The sequence below is a fragment of the Mchenga conophoros genome, linkage group LG15 (genome assembly GCF_057382185.1).
Source record: "Mchenga conophoros isolate Kocher_MC1m ecotype Shallow Benthic linkage group LG15, M_conophoros_male_GT1.1, whole genome shotgun sequence".
Lineage (NCBI taxonomy): Eukaryota > Metazoa > Chordata > Actinopteri > Cichliformes > Cichlidae > Mchenga > Mchenga conophoros.
In genome coordinates, this window is record NC_140540.1 from 19,070,152 (window position 1) to 19,091,668 (window position 21,517).

The following is a 21,517-nucleotide window of genomic DNA, read 5'->3' on the forward strand; positions in this document are numbered from 1 at the left end:
CACCATGAAACAGTTTCACCCGATTAACAGCAAAGACCTGGATGACATCTTAGGTCAACTGAACTCCTCCTCCTGCTGTTTAGATGTCCTGCCAACAAGTTTTTTCAAAAAGGTCTCAAAGACTTTAGAGTCAGACCTGTTACAGATCGTCAACTTTTCTTTAATATCAGGCGTGTTTCCAGAACCACTAAAAACTGCTGTAATTAAACCTATACTGAAAAAGGACAAGCTTGACAAGACACAAATGAACAACTACAGGCCGATCTCAAATCTCCCATTTTTAAGTAAGATCATTGAAAAAGCAGTTTCTCAACAGCTCAATTACTTCTTAAAACAGAATAATTGCTACGATGCCTTCCAGTCAGGTTTTAGACAGAACCACAGCACTGAAACCGCTCTGACCAAAGTGTTTAATGACATATGTCTGAATACAGATAGTGGAAAAATGTCAGTCTTAGTTTTACTGGATCTCAGTGCAGCATTTGATACTGTTGACCACAACATATTACTCAAACGACTGGAGAACTGGGCAGGTCTTTCAGGAACTGTACTAAACTGGTTCAAAACATACTTAGAAAACAGGAAATACTTTGTATCAATAGGTAACTTCACATCTGAGCAGACAAGCATCACATGTGGAGTTCCCCAAGGTTCCATCTTGGGACCCCTTCTGTTTAACATTTACATGCTCCCACTGGCACAGATTATAAAGAACAACAAAATAAACTACCACAGCTATGCAGATGACACACAAATATATATCACAATGTCACCAGGAGACCGAGGCCCTGTACAGGCTCTTGGTAAATGCATTGAGGAAATTAATGACTGGTTGTGCCACAATTTTCTCCAGCTAAACAAAAACAAAACTGAGGTAATAGTCTTTGGCGCCAAAGAAAAACGATTACAGGTCACCAGAGAACTTCAATCTATACATCTAAAAACCACGAACCAGGCGAGAAATTTGGGTGTAGTGATGGATGCAGACCTAAACTTAGATAAACACATTAAGACAATAACAAAATCAGCTTACTATCACCTCAAGAATATTTCAAGGATAAAAGATCTGATGTCTCAACAGGACCTGGAAAAACTAGTCCATGCAGTCATATTTAGTTGGCTTGATTACTGTAACAGCATCTTTACAGGTCTACCTAAAAAATAAGTCAGACAACTACAGCTCATTCAGAACTCTGCTGCTCGAGTCCTCACTAAGACCAAAAAAGTGGACCACATCAGTCCAGCTCTGAGGTCTTTACACTGGCTGCCTGTCCGTCAGAGGATAGACTTTAAAGTTCTGATGCTGGTCTATAAAGCTCTGAATGGTTTAGGACCAAAATACATCAGTGACCTCCTGACCCAGTATGAACCTTCCAGATCCCTCAGGTCATCTAGATCCATTTTTTTTTATCAGTTCCCAGAGTTAGAACCAGACACGGAGAAGCTGCATTCAGCTTTTATGCTCCATATATCTGGAACAAACTCCCAGAAAGCCTCAGATCAGCTGAAACACTCAGTTTATTTAAATCCAGGTTGAAGACTCACCTATTCTCAGCTGCATTTGAATAAAGCACCAAATCCACACTTTTAAGCTTAAATTTCAAAACTTACATTTTAACTACTGATTTTATCTACTGTTCTGATTTTACCTACTGTTTTTTGTAATCAATTTTAAATCATGCTTTTTATTTGTTTTTGTTTTTTAATGTCTCTGTAAAGCACTTTGAATCACCTTGTTGTTGAATTGTGCTATATAAATAAACTTGCCTTGCCTTACAGGATGTTGTAGCAAAGAACAGACAGATCTGTTTGCAGAAAGTGGCTGTATGGATGTAAGTGGATGGGATTATTTTATAAGAAGTGAGTCATGATGGAGGCTTAAGAGCCAAAGTGTTTCTACACAGTGTCTAGACTATTACACAGTGATACTACACTGATATAGTACAAAATATATCTGAATTTAATACAAGTATGAATAATGAGCCTTCTCTATTTGTTCCCATGCTTGCTTTATGTTGAACATTAATTGAAGTAAACAAGGAATTTGATCTGGGAATTTCTTTCATCACACTTTTCATCAAGAATATGGAGCTTCATAAATTTTTGTATCATTCCTACTTTATCTGGAACATATGTTTAGTACACTGGCCTTGAAGGACAAAGTGAGAGTGAAAAAATTTGAAAAGGAAACAAGATCTTAATCCAAAACACAGGAAAAAACAAACAGATTTGGCTGACATTTTTTGTTGGACTGCTATTATGGCACCTTGCCACAAAGCTTATGTATTTATATAGATTAAAAAAACCCAAACAAAAAGGCCCCCAACAACAACTAACCATTCAGATCCTGAGTATGTTTATCCAATGCTGGACAACATTTATTGGCATGCTGAGGAGAACTGTCAGGGTACTGGGTCTCCTGACCCAGCGTGTTAATTCTTTGTGATATTTTGTATTATTGCACTTGTGTGAGTTATTCTATGGTTTCTAGTTTTGATCCCTTGTCCTTCATGTTTCTCTGGGTCCCCTCTGTTCTGTGTAAGTCTGTATCTGCATGTTTGAGTTTCCTTCTGTGGCTTTCGGTTCTTAGAGCCCTCTGTCTTATGGTTTACATCTCTGTGTTTCTTAGTTGCTGTCTCCACCGTGTCAAGTTCGCGTCTCTGTGTCTTACTTCCTGTTTTACTTTGAAGGTCAGTGTCTTATGTGAATGTGTTCAGTTTACGCTTCCTTGTCTCGTCAGTTCTGATTTCCCCCAGCTGTGCTCTCCTTCTGTGTCTCATTCCCCTCGTTACTTCCAAGTGTGTGTACTTCCCCGTGTTTCTCTGAGTCAGTGTCGTGTCGTTCCTCATGCTGTGTGGATCTCCCTGTGAGTTTAGTGTGTTATTCCCCAGTTTAGTTTACTTTGTATGCTTGTTTTTCTGTGACCAGCAAATAAAGCTGTGGTTTTGAGTTCACCCTCGAGTCTGTGAGTCCTGCATTTTGAGTCCTCATCTCCTGCCTGCCACAAAGCGTTTTATGACAAGAACAGTCTTTTGGTGATCTATTGTTAGCTAAATGTAAGTAAATATTAATAATAATTTAAAAAAAAACTACAGACGCTATGTGGCCTAGAGTTCCAGCACCTCAGAAAACTGAGTCACATTATTATGGCTTTTACAAATGACCTCTCATTTGGTGGTGTCCTTAAGCAATGAAATGTGGGGCTGCTCATGAATAGCAGCAACGATACACACACACATTAACAGAGTGAAGTCAAATAGGTAACATGTGAAAACACACAAAGATACATGCACACTGCTGTCACAGTGAAAGATAGTTATGAAACCCGAGTAGACAACGCTTGCTTCATGCCAATTAAACACTGGCACGGCTGGAATACATGGTAACATACACAGAAACCGAGAGTGGAGAAAAGTTGTAATGACACAGCAAGAGAGGAGGGATTAGGAACAAAAACATGGAAAGAAAACGTGAAAAAACAAAAAAGAGAGGAAAGTGCCGCTGTTGAAGGGCACAGACAGGCTGTTATAAAGTTATGTCATTGCACCAATCTTAGAATATTTTCTTTATAATCCTGAGACATATGTTTACATTTTTGTTGTTTAGATCTCTTAAGGTGGAGACTCCACAGACCTATGAGCTCATACAGATTATGAAAAGATATTTAACACACAAGAGTGAAAAAAAGTCAGACAGGTTTTAATGTGAACTTTAAGAAATTTTAGTTTTTCTTTTTTAAATCCTAAAACTGTAATTAAACACAGATAGCTCTGATCAAACAAGGTGTATTTGTATAACCATAAATGAATTATCTGTGAGAGAAATGTAACTCATTTAAATGTCAGTATGTTGTTTGATTGAAAGTCATGTGGTGATAAGCCCCAGTGACATTTTTTACAATTATTCTTATCAGATCAGGTTTAAATACTGAAACGCGTTCACAGAAAATAGTTTTTTTTAAGCTGATTGTGGAGTATGAAAGAATTATGCACTCAACACAATTACACACACTTTACTAATGAAAAAGTTACATGATGCAAACTGAAGGATTCAATATTTTTTTAAACGTAACGAATGAATATGAGAAGAAGAAAAAAAAAAACTTCCCAGCCTGAGTTTTGCTACTTTATTTGGCAAAAACAAAAGAAAAAAATCTCTGACCTAACTGTTGGATTTAATGGCTGGAAAATGTGTGTGTACTGATGTTCCACTGACCTCTTTTTCTTACAAAATCAATTAAGATGGCAAAAATAAAACCAGAAATTTTGATCATATTTCCCATAAATGTCTCTTCCATCAGGTTCACCTTCACTGAACTCCAGACATTACACCTAGTTTGAAGGAACAATAATCAGAAGCTCCACTGGTCAATGTTTTGAAATGTTACAAATGTTCTGTTGTTTCGTATGATTGAAATCAAAAGAGAATTAACACGAGAATATAGATTCCACATTTCCATATCCTTCGTACTTGGTCAAGTCCTGCGGCGTTCCTGAGGAACGCGAAAGGTGACCTTCCGCGTTCTTATGCTACGTGCCGAGTTATGGGTGAAATCCAGTACAATCACGGTCCTGAGGTAATACACGTTCCAGCCATGTATTCTAGCCCTAACCCCAACCTTGTCCCTAATGCTAACCATAACCTTATCCCTAGCCTTAACCATCACTATAATGACGTTAAACAGTGTTTTCCAAAGGATTTAAGTAAAATGAACGAACACGTGTAGATTGATTCCAAACGTTTTTCATGTTTCCTCGTTTTTCCGATCTCATCATTTAGGGACGTGTTAGATGCCTGGAAGCGCAATATGTTGACGAATTGTCACCTAGCATAAAATATTAGTTTTTGGGAGTGAGAACATGTTGTGAAGCAAGACCCCTGCAGCAAAGATTGGGTTAGGGTTGTAGGACATTACATCATATGAAATGTGGTTGTGAATGGTTACCTGTATTCAGTAGCAGATGACCTGTCTAGTGTATCCCATGATTCACTGTACATGGGATACTCATGGGACCCCCATGGCCCTCAACTGGACAAGCGGTTAAGAAAATGTATTTATGCATGTATGCATATATGTATTTATGCATGTATGTATTTATGTATGTATGTATGCATGAATGTATGTATGTATGGATGGATGGATGGAAGATTGCAAAACAGTTCACTAAGCAACTCGAGCTGCATTGCATCAGACACAATAACATGCCTCACGTCATTTACCAAACACAACCTCCCAGTTTGGCAAGCTATTTTGACCATGCTGTTTTGACCCTGATTGATGAACCAAACCATCCATTTGTAGGCTTTGATGGGATGTTTACTTGTCACTCCTCAATTTGTATATCGTATTGGAGTGATGAGCTCTGGTGCCTGGACATCGAACTCTAGCCGTAGTCTTCTGCTGTAACGAAAGACTCATTTCAGATGTGACTTGTCTGGCTGAACTAACATATGGAAGCCATAATTAAAATCATCTAGTGTATTTACCCTTAGCAGGCAGATGTTACCGTAAGTTATACAGTTTTTGCATCAGTCATCAAAAAAAGTCTTGGAGCGATATTTTAAACAACTTCTCATGTTTCTGTTATTAATGCAACAAGTACCATGTGTGGCACGAAGATCACAGCAAGTCAGAGAAATTAAAGACAAATGAACTGAATAAGAAGAGAAGAGGAAAGAGATGAGAGCAAAAAGGAGGGTAAACATGGCTAGAGATGTAAAACCTTTTTTGGCCGAGGTGACTGAGAGCTAACAACAAACAAATGGGGCTAAAGAGCTAAAACCAATGACAGAGCAGAGTGATTGAGTTTTCATTCTGTATGTAGAGTCTAAATTTAACCCACAATTGTTTCCAGGCTCAGGAGAAATGGCATCCCACCCACATGTGAAGCAGACACGAGATCATGGGTCTCATTCAGTTTCATTTGTCATCAATCAGCTTGGGCTGTGTCCCCTGCCAGCATTACATCATGGCATACCTATTTTGATTTTAACAAGCCAGAGAAGTCATTTGGTGCACTGGCAGCGAGAGTCATACCACGTCGGGACTAATCAGTTCTGCACAAATTGGAGGAAGAACATTCAGAGCTGCTTAAAAGCCCTCAGCAATATTCCCACAATGTAAAATCATGTTTGCATGCTAGGGTCACTTGTGCTTAATCACACTACAAGCATCCACTGGCTCAGATGTGCTGTTGTTAAAGATCTTTTGGGGCATTAAGGTCCACCCAAAGGGATTAATTATACTATGATGTAAAGTTCTCATGTTCTTGCATGTTTTTAATGTATTCTCTTGATATATATGGTACATTTTATTTTTGCAAAGGTCACACTGGCTGTACAGTACAATGCAAAAGCTCTAGGTTCTCAGAGAGATCTGACTGTTCACCTATACAGCCATAATGATAATAATGAAAAGCAAGCCGCAGTTACATGAAGAACAAGGAGTTTTGCAACAGATGGTGCAGCTTCTATAGAGCCACAGTCTCAATATAATGAAGTCATGGGGTATTACGTGATCACAGAAGACAATGTAGCAGAATAACTCTACAGAAGAGCTTTGGGAAGATGTTTAGCAAGTTCAGCAAATTCAGTAAGTGTACCATGTAAGCCATTCTCGCTAATGCTTTTATGTTCTATGTTTTTACATTATTATGATGTGTCATATTTTAATTTCAGCACTTTGTGATTTTTATCTGTGAAAGGTACTATAAAATGCATTTTACTTACTTAGTTACTTACTAACTGAATCTATCAGCACATATTTCCAAAGAATTTAAACCAAATGACCTGTTTGAGTGTTGCGTGTCAGTTTAGAGGTCTTCTTTCAAGTTTTTAATAAAGTATTAATGTTTTCTCTATTCTCTATTAATGCTATACTCCAACTGTTCTTCTTCATTCCTATTCATATTTTGCTGATGAGAACAAACAACATATTTTTGCTCACCTTCTAATATTGTGAGGTTCTTCAGAGCCGTGGAGTGCTCCCAGTCCTTCAAACGGAGGTCCTCTGTGATTGTGTTCAGGATCTCCATCTCATTCCTCAACTGGGCCTCCGTGTGGACGTGGGTCACCCATAAACTGCTGGTGTCCTCTGTTATGTTGCTGATCTGGATCTGAATGTGGGACGTTTATGACTCAGTTTATGAAAAGTAGATCTGATGTAGAGGTAACTTTTGTGCAAGCTATTATGAACATCTAACCTGTAAGTCACGTATCTTCAAATGGTGAATACTGACATCGTTGCTGAAGGTGTGGTTGACAGCTCCCACTGTCCAGTTGACCTCGTCTAATTTTTCCCTCAGTTCACTCACATGACTCGAGGTTTCCCTAAAGTAAATCAGAATCCCACAGAAGTCCATTTGAATGTTATTAAATGCAGTAGACTACAAAAACTGTATTAAACGTGTACCTCAGCAGGACGTCATGATCACGAAGCCACGTGGATGCTCGGGCCACCTCCGAACTCAAGCTCGTCAGGTTCCGACCCGCGGAGCTACTTAGCGAGGACAACCTGTCATCCAACTGCACCAGGTAGCCTTCTGACTGTAGAGAGTGAGCCTGCATGCTCCTCAGCTCCACCTCCAAGCCCTGCAAGGAAAAGGACTCTGACTAATGGTAGTATTTCTATCATCAGCCTTTATTTTTCAACCTTAAACTTAAATTAATTAAGCATTGTTGGTTTGTTGCCCTTCAATGCTCCCCCTTTGGCACTTCTCTTTTCACCAGCTAGCCAGTTTGCAGAAGCCCCTGACTGAGCCATGGCCTCAGAACAGTGGCCGTACCAATGCAACCCCACTGGCAGCTGAAGGTTGAGAAAGGGTTGCAGTAGAGATTCTTAAAAGAACTCTGCAACATCTGGTGTCAACATCAGAGGCATCAAAAAAGAAATGTTTTTGCTAAATCACTGTCTAGATAGATCAGACAGAGGAGATCCATAAGCAAAAAAAAGGTCAAGTACCACCAACTGTTGTGCCTACAGTGAACCCAATCAAGTGAGCTACAGATCCCAGGCCAGTCAGTTAAGCTCCTGCTAACAGCAGAGGTGTGGAATAGAAGAGCCCTAAAGAGTATTCTTAAAAACACTACAGGGTGGCTGGGCATCTGTTCTTTGGTCAAATGCGGGAGACAAGCTTGTCTCTAACGATCAAAGCACCAAAACACTCAATGATGCCTGGGGTGAACCATTTCTGAGTATTCCTGTTTAAATTGGGCCACCTTCATTAATCACACTTTCCTCTATAAACATTTAAGATACAATAAAATGGGGCATCCAGATATCTTGTGTTGTACCTTGATGAAGATCTCCAGCCTCTGCAGCCAGTTGCTGTGGTTCTGGAAGAGGTTTTCCAGTTTCCAGATGTTCTCCAGCAGGTCAGCTTGTTTGGACTCCTCTCCCAGGGTCTGCTGGAGCAGCTGGGAGCGCTCTGACATCCGGGTCGCATTCTCCGTCAGCACCTCCTGCCGCAGAGAAGACACCTGGGAGCGAGAGACTGGGGAGGAAAAGAGTGTGGAAGAGAGTCAGAGATTTGTTCTAAGTGTTGAAGCAACGATCCCTCAGCTAAAGCAAAAGTCCCCAAATCGAGTTTCATTTACTATCAATCACGGAGCTCGCCAGCACTGTAATGTAGAGCAGATGTTGAGTCAGGCGCCTGCTGTGATTCTGGTTGTCTATTTATGCTGAATGTATTGTTTGGTTAAGTCAAGACCTAAATAGTTTTACGAGTTTCTTTACTTGGAGTGCATATATAACATGACATTGTGGAAATTCTGCCTTCATTTTGAGTAATGCTGAAGTTGGCTTCTGCATGCCGGTATTTATCCAACGCTTGGAGTTTTGTTTCACAGGTATGATGCATTGACTTCCTATGATAAAAATTCCATTTCAAACATACTTCCCTCCTTCTTAACTGTCTACCTAGTGTTCTGACATCAACACCTACAAGGGTTATATAGTACAAAATTGAGGACGAGAGGACTTTTTTTTTGTCATTCTACATTAAATATAAAACCAAAGTGAATCCTTTCTATTAATGAATTTCAATTCTGGAGACATGGTTAAATCTAAGCAGTGGCTGTTTAGCTGTAACATCGCATTTGATGATGGTTAAAGCGCAGAGGAAAATTTCTCGTCTTGCATTTTCTTGTTGCATAAAGGTCACTTCTCAAGCCTCGCTCTCTTCTGTACCGTATCTAATGAGAAAAACCACCATGGTTTTATGTTATGTTGAAAGCATGCTGCATAGTAACAGCTCGATAGCCTGGCAGATATTTTGAAACCAGATCCTCAGCGCTGTGCCACGATGGCAACCTCTTCTCTGCAGGACCAGTGTGTGAAAAACCTTCAAAAGGAGAAAATGGACGAACTGAGGAAATGGGAGGAAGCAGATTATTCCCTTCACACATGTTCCTCGACACGCTAATGCCCCAAACAGCTCGATATCACACACTCTGAATATTCCCGTTACCACGAATTTAAGACAGCAGTGTGTTTCTGCATGTGTGGCTTCATGTTCCTGCATTGTGGCCAGGAATCAGCAGCATGACTTCAGGGAAAGAAAAGTGCTGCAAAGCCGCAGCACTGCAAACAAACCATCTGAATTTCATCTCATTATGTGTGTTAGGTTTATTCCTAATGACCTGAAAAACTAAATAAGCTGCAATCTGTCCACTACACAGGGTGCTTAATTGCTAAATGATGGTCTGTCAGCAGCAGCAGAACCTGACACTATGGAGCGTATCAGGAGTACTTCTACATGAAAACAAAGAAGGGAAAACATGAACAAGAAGCTGTAGGATAAGAAAAAGAAGAGGAGGTAAGAAAAAAAGTGATGAAAAATAGAGCAAAGGAAGAAGGAGAAGGATAATCGCACAGGCTAATCTTGTTTGCAGTTGTGCGTATTGTTTGGGACAGGTACCATGAGTAGAAATGCAAAGCTCAAGTTACACAGTTTGGTTCTCATGATCAGAAAAACGCTTGAATGATGACAGATGTAGAAGTCAGCCAGTTATGGTTCCCCATTTGAAAACACTGAGAATGTTAGAAGAAAAAAAATGTTGGTGTATACACCACAAAGTTACTGTTTGTATCGTCTTAAAACTATTTTGAAAATGTAATCGTTATTATCTTTCAAAGACTATTTTAGACATCGGTCATCTTCACTCTTCTTCCCCTGCCTAAACTAAAAAGCAGTTTCAGACTGTGAAGAGTTTCTCTCTTAACGTTATATACACATCTTAATCTTATACAAGTCTGTACAAAGCCTGATATTTATATGTTATCTACTCTTGAGGTGAAGCTAAAAGCTTGAGGTAACACAGCTTCTCCGGTCACAGCTGGGAAGCTGGGAAATAACCCGTGTTAATAGGTCAGGTCAACAGAGTCGCTGGTGTTTTTAAACCTTTTCTTTACAAGCTATCTGAGAACCTTGCATCACTTTACTGGATTTTTGACTTACTTTTATTTCTTGTTATGTTACTTTAAACTGTGTTTGGCTTTATTTGTCATATTTGCTTAAAGGACCAGAGGGAAAAGGAAGGAGGAAACAATTTATGGTTCTCCACTGACTTTGGTTTGCATGAAGGTGTCTCCTTGCCAATTCCATCTACTGGTAAAACAACTTAAAATTGCTTAAAAGCTGTAGTAAAGTGGGATTAACCACAACAGGATAACTGGAGTTTTTTTTTACATACTTCTAACTGAAAAACTGAGCATTTAAATGGACAGACAGAAACTTGAATATAGTCAAAAGAAAAAAAAGATGTGAGGATGAAAGAAGAAGGGCGAAACTCATAACTACATCTGCAACAAGTACGTTGACACTGATGAAACAAATATATATATGCCAGTTTCAGGCTGCTGTGTTTCTATAAATTATGCAAAATCATTTCAACAGTATGAAGCCTATAGAAGGATGTGGCATAAACTTAACATATTGACAAGGGCCTTGGTAGCTTGTACATAGTTTTCATTAGCTGTCAGCTAACTAAATGTGGGGTGCATAAATATTTCTTCTGACATAGCAACAGTTGCATGTTGAGACCAAATGTTTCTGCTCCACTGGGCAGCTTTCAGAGAATGAGGCGCTACAGTCTGTCAGTCACTGTTTACTTCATTCTATGCTGCTTGTGTACATGCCGAGTTTTGAAAGTGTTCTATAAATAAATATTATTATTGCAATTAAACATGATCTGCCAACACATGTTTTGCAGGACCTTGGATGTTGTCTTATGGTTTCAGGCATTATGATGTCACACAAAGAAGGTCCAGGGTTTGAGCTTGCATGTTCTCACTGTGTGTATGTGGGTTCTCTCTACAGTGCTCATACGATCCAAAGGCATGCATGTTAGGTTAACTGGTGGTTTGGTCTGTGGTCTGTGATATGAGCACAAATGGGTGTCTGTCTCTGTGTGCTGACCCTATACAAGACTTGTGACCTGTCCAGATAATGCCACAGTGTTTTATGGCAGTTGGATGGGTATCTGTCTGACCTGTGGCCCTGTGTTGAGGGAATGGATCCTTCCATTAATGAGCTATGAAAAATATGGCATGAAGATTTCATCAACACCACTGGTTGAGATGCAGACCCAAACAGAGTTTTCACAGTGATATTACACATGGCTGCGGATATTTGGATTCACTGGTCCCTCAGACCTGTTGTCATGGATTTTCAGTCCAGTTTGTAATTTAGTATACCTCAGCGCTTTCTCCCCATTTCCCTTCATGAAGAATGGCTTTTAGAGAGCCATCCTTCCACTGAGACCATCGCTGATGAGGCTTCAGTGAGCAGTAAATGGATTAACTAAAGGTCCTGATGCATGTCTCAGGTCCTTTGTCAGGTGTTTTCTGTCTACCCTTATTAAGCATGTGACTTTTAAATATTGCTCAGTTTTCTAGGATTGATATTTCCTTTTTATCCTCCACTTGTCCAGTTTTCTCAATTTTGTTGGAACACACTGCACACCATGCTGAGATATACCAAGTTCTCAGCTAATAGCTCTTTAGGAATTAACTTGTTGGTCTAAAAGTTTCTATCTGTCAAACTATGTTATCATTGATATTTTTCATAGATACAAATGAGGGGTTTTTGTTACAGGGTGCTAGAAACAAAGTGCCAAAGTTCTTCTGCTTAAAACAAATTCTCACAAAATTAAGCCGTAAATGTCCAAAAAAACAAGAAAAAAAGAAAGACATTAAGAAAACCTGGAGAACTATTGCTCAATACCGCTTGAAAAATTACAATAAAGTCTGGCTCCTTGGAAGTAAAATAGAAAGAAATGAAGGGTGTTTCAAGACTTTTGTATTTGTACATCTCTTTCAGTCATTAACCCCAATCATTAAGGTCCTCTCAGTTTTTAAGGTGTGCATTTGTGAATTCAGGCAAAGCTGATGAGAAATGGCTTGAAAGTTGAGACATACGCCTGACAAATCCATTTCAAAGCTCCTAAAGCTCAGCTCTGTAGGATGGGAAAGTCATCTTGTCTCTTTTCCAACCCCCTTCTATTCTTTGCTGTGTATTTCACACAAGAACACAAGCACACACACACACACACAGTGGCATGGCAGAAATATTCAAAACAGATTAGCCCCATATTCACAGCTTCATGGTCTTTGAGTTCTTCTGTCGAGACACAGAGGAGGCAGACACTTGATCCATTCATGTATCAAATGCTGGGAGCACAGGCCAGCTCAACAGCTGGGCTTCTCTGTGTAATGTCCCACTTTGTCAGTATATATGAATGTGCAGATGATCTGAGGTATCATCTGCATTCAGCGAAGCGAACCACCCTGTTCTGAGCAAAACCTGTTTAGATGGTTCGTTAAAAAGAAACAACCAGCGTGAGGTTACAGATGTAACTGTTACCAGTAGAGTACGGCTGTGCAGGTGAACTGGTTTTAAACGGGTCACGGGTTATACATATGTGAATTTAGTTCAGTGTACACATTCCCCTCCTGGCTTTTTACTTTAGGAAAAGATCATGGTCTGGATTAAAATGTCACAAACTGGGAATTATAGAACTGCCTTATTAATGCCATGACCTGGTGCATCCAGGTCCATAGCTAAAGGAGGCCTTGTACATAAATTTACTATACCAGAGGCTTTGAGTTTGGGACACCTCAAGCACCAGTATAAGTGATGACAGGATTTTGGTAACATTGGTGCACAACACAATCAATGTGGTAACCATAAACTAGGTTTCAAAATCCCTAAAAATGTTATTAGCCCTGATCCAGTGATGTACAGGTGCACTATGACATCCCATTTAATGTGCTTATAGGTGCAACAGATGATTTGAAAATAGGCACAAGATAAGATATAAGACTATACTGAGCGTTTATGGGCTCTAAAATATCAAAACCAAACAGATTTAGGGGCGTTCGGATTTTAACAAATTGGTCAAAAATGGAAGTGAAAATAAAAAAATAAAAAAAATCACTTGAAGTGGAAAGATTGTGTGCAATGCAGTTATGATTCATGCAAGTCTACAGTAGCACTTTCGTGTTAGTTATATCTATAAATACAAAAGCAGGGTGATCAGAGAGGACTAGGAACTTAAAGGCGAAGACAATACTGCATCACAACATTTGCTGCGTACCACTTACAGTGATGGTATGGACGATGATGGGTGTAAGATGTTGTGTTTGTCCTAAAAAAAAAAGTATTGTACTTTTAGAAATAAGAGGCTGTGTTGATTTTGGGAATATCTGGCAACTTTGTTATTGCCTGTAACTTATGTGTCATATTACACGTAGATACCTTGGAGACCTAGTGGTAAGTTCTAAATGTTTGTACATGTACGTGAAAAACCTAAAGTATTTCCCTATGTACACACGCGCACACACACACACACACACACACACACACACACACACACACACACACACACACACACACACACACACACACACACACGAACAAAGAAAATCGTTTGACATTGTTTGACAGCGAGGGGAGACAGAGTGAGGTCTATCAGAGTTGCACTCCTGTGTGAGCAAAGCCAAAGCCAACATGTTGCCTTCATTTATCTCTTGTGTGTGTGTGCATACTTTTATAACATATATATGGTTACTCACCCTCCTTTTGGATACAAAATCCAACATCAACGTAATAGTTAGGTTTTGGCCAGTGGTGATTACGGTCAAGATAAGTCTGCAGGAAATGAATTTAAGTCAGTGCAATGTCCTGTGAAGTGATCGATCTGAGTTTTCGACCTTGGTAGCCTGAGAATCAGGCAAATCTGAGAGCTCATGTTTCCTTTGCTCTGGCAGAATCCATCTGGCTCTTCTCCTGTTGAAACATAGTTCGACCTGGCCTCGTTTTTGCCGAGCCAATCACAACTGTTTATCTGATATGGTTTGTATTTGATTTGATGGCTGACATCTCTGTATTCCATTTACAGTTTCCATCTCTCAGTCCTCATCAGTGTTTCAATGCTCTGATTGCTTATAGGTCTATCCTGTGGCCTCGAAAGGTATTTTGATCTCTGATCATTTCCAATTCCGCTTTGAAATCTAAACTGAACAGTGAGGTTTCAAACTGGGAAGGCATTATTTGGATAGTGAAGATATTCTGGGATGTTGAGACAGACCTGCAAAGCCATCTTTGAAGTTACAGTTGAGGGTTTTCTGTGTGGAATGTGCTAAAATTACAGAAGTTGTATCTTGTGAAACATGCTTCAGTATGTCTGGTGTCAAACTACATCCACAGAATGTGTTGCTACAAAAGAACCAAAAGTTACTTTGGATCTAATAAAGCATTTGAACTGTTAATTTCTGCTTTTTTGGTGTGTTTTTCTTTCATATGGGTGTGCGCCACTGACAACAGAGCCAGTGAATGAAGTGAAGCCTCCAAGCTACTTCCAGCAGGCAACTAAAGTTGGCGTGCATCACTATCTTAACGTAACTACATGCCCTCCTAATTTGGTGGTCTATTTTAGGCCTCATCACATAGGATTAGAGACAAATCAGCGGCCCATCAACAACTTTCAGTCACTAGAGAAAAATGTGTATTACCTCACTGACTGGTGAGTGATTGTTGGCAGTTGCTACATGGCGAAAGAAGTTGTTTATAGTGTTCACCAGCTAGTGAAACTAGAAAAAGTACAACCCAAACTGGAAACGGAGACTGTTCACCTCCGAAGTAAAAGTGTGTTATCACAGCAAGCCATCCTTTTGTAACTTTTACTCTGAAGGCTAACAGTCCCCATTTCACGTTTGTGTCAAACAAGTTTTTCTGTCATGTCACAATACTTGGTGTTTATAATTTGAAAGTTATAATTTTGTTCACATCATGTTTCATAAGCGCCTTTCTTTGATTATCATATATTTTGTTATTCACTTCAGTTAAAATCTAATTTCCTGATAGTTAAATTGAATTTAGTGTAATTGAATTAGTTTTACGCAACATCGGTATGAACTTGCAGGAGGTCTGCATGTTTAATTTTATGTCCGTTCCTGCACATTAATGTGAAAGGCAAACAGTTTCTCATTAAACAGCCCCTCTGAGCTGCAGGTCTTTCATCATCCATTGCTCTGTTGTGTACAAGTCAAATGTCCTGCAGTGCTCTGTCTTCTGGCCTGCACCCATGGTTACTAATCTCCCTGTTTAGCTCTCTCACAGGCTTTTTAATAAAGTTGCTTAATACACAGGAAGTCTCTCTCACTCACTGTGTGTGTGTGTGTGTGTGTGTGTGTGTGTGTGTGTGTGTGTGTGTGTGTGTGTGTCAAAGAAATGAAAGCAGCTTCTTTTAAGGACCATTACAAACAGATTCAGTGAATGACTTCAATTATCCATTTTTTTGTACAAATTTGTAGAACATGGTGATATATTTCAGGGTGCTTTGGAGAACAACATTAGCAATGATTCCTATTTCCAAATAGTCAAACAACTGAGTTTCAATAGTGCTTTTTTTGTTTCAGTTGTACACAGCGCACGGTTTTTACCACATTATTCTCAAAATACTGTGCCTTTATTGTCTAAAAGGTTTGTCTACAAATGTTATTTGCAATTTTTTTGCTTCCAAAAAAATTACAATTTTCCAAAATATTAAATCTGTATATTTGTTCTTAACTTTTTGAGCAAAATAATATATATTCTAGTAAAACTATTACTATTACTTTCTCTCACTTCTTCCACATTCTGATGGTCCCGTTTGAACTTCGGCAGGTATTCTTGACCATACATGCCTAAATGTATTTACTTGCTGCCATCTGATAGGCTGATTTATATATTTACATCAATGAGCAGTTGAACAGGTATATCTAATGAAGTAGCCAGTGCGTATACATTGTGTACTATTTTGCCCTTGATCCTATATTCCAGCTTCTTTCTGGCCTGGAAAATCCAGCAACAATCATCCATAAAAATAAACATACTCAATGTTTGGATGCAGTTTGGTAATGAATGCCAGCACACAGACATGCAAACACACACACGCACACATGCATATGCACACACACACACGAGTAAACAAGGTAAATGAAGTTGTCAGACAAGCAATAATTTTTTTCTTATAGCAGAGTTCATTGTTCTTTCTGTACTGTTTATCTTTCTTTGCAGCTGCAATATGTCATGTCAATTATTTTATAGCCCCAGAATCAGTTTGAGTTGCTTTCTGGAGGCTGTTTGATATACAAAGATGGTTGTAGTTGCAGTGCATATGAAGCTAAGTATACAAAGACCACACCAACTTCTACTGTTCCTAGTTAGTGTGGTCTCTGTATACACTACATTGGTCAGTCTGGGATCATGTGTGTGGCATTGAATACGCAGGTTCTGAGTTTTCTGTTCAAACTTCTCATCACAAGTGTGATTTTTGTTGCCCACAGAATAAAAGTAGGAATGTAAATATAATCTCTATGATGATACCCGTCCACCTATTCATTATGCAGACCTATGCTTCACTATAAATAAACTCCTACACTGCAATTTATGGTATAACCCCTCAAAGCAAAATTTTGAAGCTCACAAGGTTTTCATCAGTGGACCTCCATGAAGGAGTCAGACATGGCAGATAGAGTTGTGACAAAAACTTCTGAGCCTCCACTTGTCTGCTCCTTCTGTGATGGTGACCTTTCCATCTCCATACAGACATCTGATCAGTCACCGATGTGGAGGTGGTGTTGTCTTGACATTAACCAGAGCACTGTGTTTGAATCATATCAGGGCTCACCAGTTATCCAACCCAAATACAGCAACACTGAAGGGCCAGAACAACCAGTTCCAGCAGGTTGAGGCTGGAACTGGTTTATTCATTCAAAAAATCAAAACAGAACTGAGAAAACAGTTTAGCTATTGAGACATTTAAGCTGGCAGAGATGCAAATTTTCTTTAAAAAAGATTAATCAAATATTGACACAATTTTTCAGTAGACAACTTAAACTAATTCAACATTCACAGACCATATAATGTAGCTCTAAAACAGAAATTGAATTTGGTGCAGATTTCATAATTGACCAACCAGCAATGAAAGTGATCTGACCTGTGAGACAGATGAAAAATAGCAAACTGGAGAACCATTAAAACAGCTGTTTCTCACCTAAAAATAGGCGATTTTCAGTGTGTCTAAAACACAAAGTCAGACGTTATTGTATAACACTGTTTTTCACATGTGTTAAAAACTAAAAAAGACCGGCCAGTAGTCAGACAAGAACTGACCAACATCCTTCTTGACTTTGAAGGGATGCCAACGCAGGAAAGAGGGAAGGAAATAAAGAAGAAAGAGTCTTTTACTGACCTGCAGACCTGAAAGCCTTCCAGCAGTGAATGAGAATGAAATTACAGGATCTTAAAATCCGAAACTGAACAACCTGCCTTCTTTAAGCTCACATCAAAAAGACAGACATTACTTTATTTGAAGAGGAAGAAAAACAAAAGGTTGGATTAATATCCGGAGTAAAGCTTAGTTACTGCTTTGATGAAACTGGAGTGTGATAAAGATTAAAATAGACAGCTCTTTTTTTTTAAACAATTGCAGAGAATCAGAATAAAATAAACAGAAAGAAACAAGGAAACTAAAATTACTATCACTACATATAACATCTACTGGCAAATTTGAGTAAAAACAGTTGATCTTTGACTCTTTGGATATAAAATGTTATCACTATCCTGAATTTGTGACATAGTTTTGTATAAATTCTTGATGTATGACCAAAAACGTGATTGTTAAATTCACAGCCCAGCTAAACCAGAAACCCCTTCAAGAAATTCTTTCCAGGCATTTCTTTTTCACAAACTGACTTGTTTACTGTGCTCAAACTCAGTGAGGTCTTTAGAACCACCCACTCTTTTAAAAATGTTTTTAAAGGCAGACTGCATGGCTAGATTTTAAACACTCTGTTACTATGAAACTTAAAACACCCGGCTTCAAAAAGGTGTGGTCAATACTTTTGTCCAAATAGTGTAGGTCTAACTATATCTGTGTGTAGTTTGGTGCTGCAGTAGTGACAGAAGGAAACTCCACCCATTCCTTTTTAACAGTATACATGAGTTTGGTTCATGGACGTAGCAAATCTCAAGCCTTCTTTCTACCCAGCCATCTCTCTGATTAAGAGACATAATCTCCCCAGTGTGTTTTAGGTCTGCCTGGAAGTTTCTTATATACCCAAAAGATCTCACCGAGCAGACATCCAGGAGGCATCATGTTAATTTCCCAAAAAAAGCTCAGTTGGCTCTTTTTTATTTTAAAAAGTAGAGGTTTTAGTCAGACTCTCCCAAATGCCTGAGATCCTCAACCTGTCTTTGAAGGTGGTCAAAGTCACCCTTTGGAGGAAGCTTTTTTGTTGCTTAAGTTTCATTCTTATAGTCACTATTCACAGATAATTGCCATAGATCAAGGTAGCATAGATTGATCAAAAAATAAAGTCAATTTCACGCTCAGCTCTCTTCACCACAAAAGACCACAAAATCTGCAAAACTGTATTCATCTGCCAGTCTCCTGCTTCACTCATGACCTGAGATACTTGAACTTCATATAGTTAAGGGTGGAGTCCTTACTCCACCCTTAACTATATGAGAACCAAAGCCACAGATTTGTAAGTGCTAATTGATTTCTTAGGTACGTCACTCTCCTGCAAACTGCTCAAGGCCAAGCTGGAAGTCGCCAACAGAACCCGCCCACCCTCTGCCTCTTAGCTGTTCCTAAAAGTTCTGTCCATAAAAATGATGAACAGAATCTGTAAAGAAACTCAAACCTACATATACATCTAGTAGATTACTTCATATAAATTTTTTACCTTAGCATCACAGTTGAGAATTCAATCATTTATATTACTACAGTGGCCACCTCAAGGAGATTTATATTGTAAGGTAAATACTGTGGGATTAAGTAAATTATTTTATTGCTACACTATATCCTGCATCATTAATGATATAATCTATAGCACTGATACTGAATAATTTTCGACCAATCTTTGTCCTTTGATGTCCATGTTAAATCCGTGACCCGCTCTTGCTTTTTTCACTTAAGAAATATTGCCAAACTCAGGACTATTGTCTCCACAACCGAACTGGAGATGCTTGTCCACGCCTTTATCTCCTCCCGGCTGGATTATTGTAATGCACTCTTTTCCTGCGTATCTAAGGCCTCACTAAATCGGCTCCAAGCGGTTCAGAATGCTGCAGCAAGGCTTTTGACCCATAGCAATAAATTTTCCCATATCACTCCTATACTAAAATCCCTGCATTGGCTTCCGGTTGAGTATAGATATAAGTTCAAAATCCTCACCTTTACGTTTATGTCTCTACAAGGTGGGGCCCCCATCTATATCTCGGAGCTTCTCCAGCCCTATTCTCCAAAGCGAACTCTTAGATCCACTGATAGCGGTCGTCTATCTATCCCACGGACTCGTCTGAAAACAAAGGGGGATCACGCATTTCAAACCCTGGCTCCTATACTGTGGAATGGTTTACCCCCCCCACTACGCACCATCGACACGATGGCTTCTTTCAAAAAACAGCTTAAAACTCATCTGTTTAGACAGGCATTTGGGAAATGTTAATGCGTAACATGTTGTTTTATTTTATATTTATATTGTACTATTGCTTTTTTTTTTGATATGCTTTTATACTTTCTTTATGTTGCTATATTGTTTGTTTGACATGTTTTCTTGTGAAGCACTTTGTAACAGCGTTTTGTCTTAAAAAAAGTGCTATATAAATAAATTTTACTTACTTACTTACTTACTTACTGCATTAAGATGTTCATTAAAACCTGCCGGCCTCACATTAGCCTTTTATTACAGGTGCAGCCATAATAATTGTACACACACATTGCATTTTGTGCTTATTAAAGAGTTGAAGTTCAGTCAATTAAGGAAAGGTCATATCATTCGGCGCGATGTCCGGACGATCTATTGTGTAAGTGACTTAGAGCTACAGAAGGTTAAAACTGCATACACGCCTACAAAACACATATAATACATACAATCTAGAAACAGGCCTGAGCAAAGGCCTGAATGTATTCAGCAACCTGTTGCATTTGAGTTTGCTTAGTAACATGTGACAGAAGATGTGTCAGAGAGGAGGACAAGTCCACGGGGGCCTTCAGGGCCTGAAGTCATCGCCATATTTGGAAAAGATGCTAGAAAGAGGAACTTCTGTGTCTGCCTTTAGCTCTAAAAATTGATCATTGTCTGTAAACGATGCAAATAATGTTCTTATAACGCGTGAAGGGGTGTTAACCCTGACATTATAAAAAGCCATTGTCTGTGTATTTTGGGCAAAGAAGTCCGCTGATGTGATGCTGTGTGCTTCTTCCCACGCGTGTGTTCTTAATAAACTCTTCATCTGATTGCACTCTACTGGGCCTCCATTGGTTTGTTTTTGTGCCACATTTTTGAATTCAGGACAATACCTTAAAATAATACAGACAAAACCCCAACTATCAACTGACCCCTTTGAGTAAGCATTTGGCAACACTCGGAAGGAGAGACTCAGCCAGAACCAGGCTGTGGGAGGGGCAGCGATCTGTCGTGACCGGTTAGGGGTGGAAGACGGGACAAAAACACATGAACAATGCTTTTTGTCCTTTCTTCCTTCCATCATTCCCAGAAGGAGATATTAGGCTTCATCTGTCACAGCATACAAAATACATCAGTTTACAAATAAACCAAATGTCTATAGAAGTGAAACATTGCTACATTGATTTATTTATTCACAGAATTTATTATACAGTAAAATGTCCCAGATTTCATTATTCATGTTTCTCAATGTGAAGATTTGCTGCCTTTATTTTTTTTAAATGAAGTTTTAATTTATGGTTCATAATTTTGAGGTTTGGACTGGTGATTTAACAAAACACTGAAGGTGTTTCTTTAGGCTCCGGGTACTTGTAATGGCAATTTCTTACTATGTAAATAATTATTAAAGAAGTTAAAATGAGTTCAGCCTCAAATGTTCATCAATACATCAGCTACAATAAACAGAAAATTACTGCTGCTGGAAATGGTGCAGATGAAACAAACAAAAAGTAAAAGAAAAGCATTAAAACATTTTAATTTGAATAAAAATGTAGGTAA

At 38.9% G+C, this 21,517-nt stretch overlaps 1 protein-coding gene across 1 annotated transcript in view; it reads right to left on the minus strand.

The window, feature by feature from the left end:
- scara5 (scavenger receptor class A, member 5 (putative)) overlaps positions 1–21,517 on the minus strand; it is a 104,706-nt gene that overhangs the window by 51,812 nt on the left and 31,377 nt on the right. The window contains exons 4-7 of the mRNA XM_085246781.1: positions 8,293–8,492; positions 7,412–7,590; positions 7,203–7,329; positions 6,947–7,115 (exon numbers count right to left, since the gene is read on the minus strand). Of these exons, the coding sequence (XP_085102907.1) occupies positions 6,947–7,115; positions 7,203–7,329; positions 7,412–7,590; positions 8,293–8,492 (675 nt within the window). The remainder of the gene's footprint in view (positions 1–6,946; positions 7,116–7,202; positions 7,330–7,411; positions 7,591–8,292; positions 8,493–21,517) is intronic.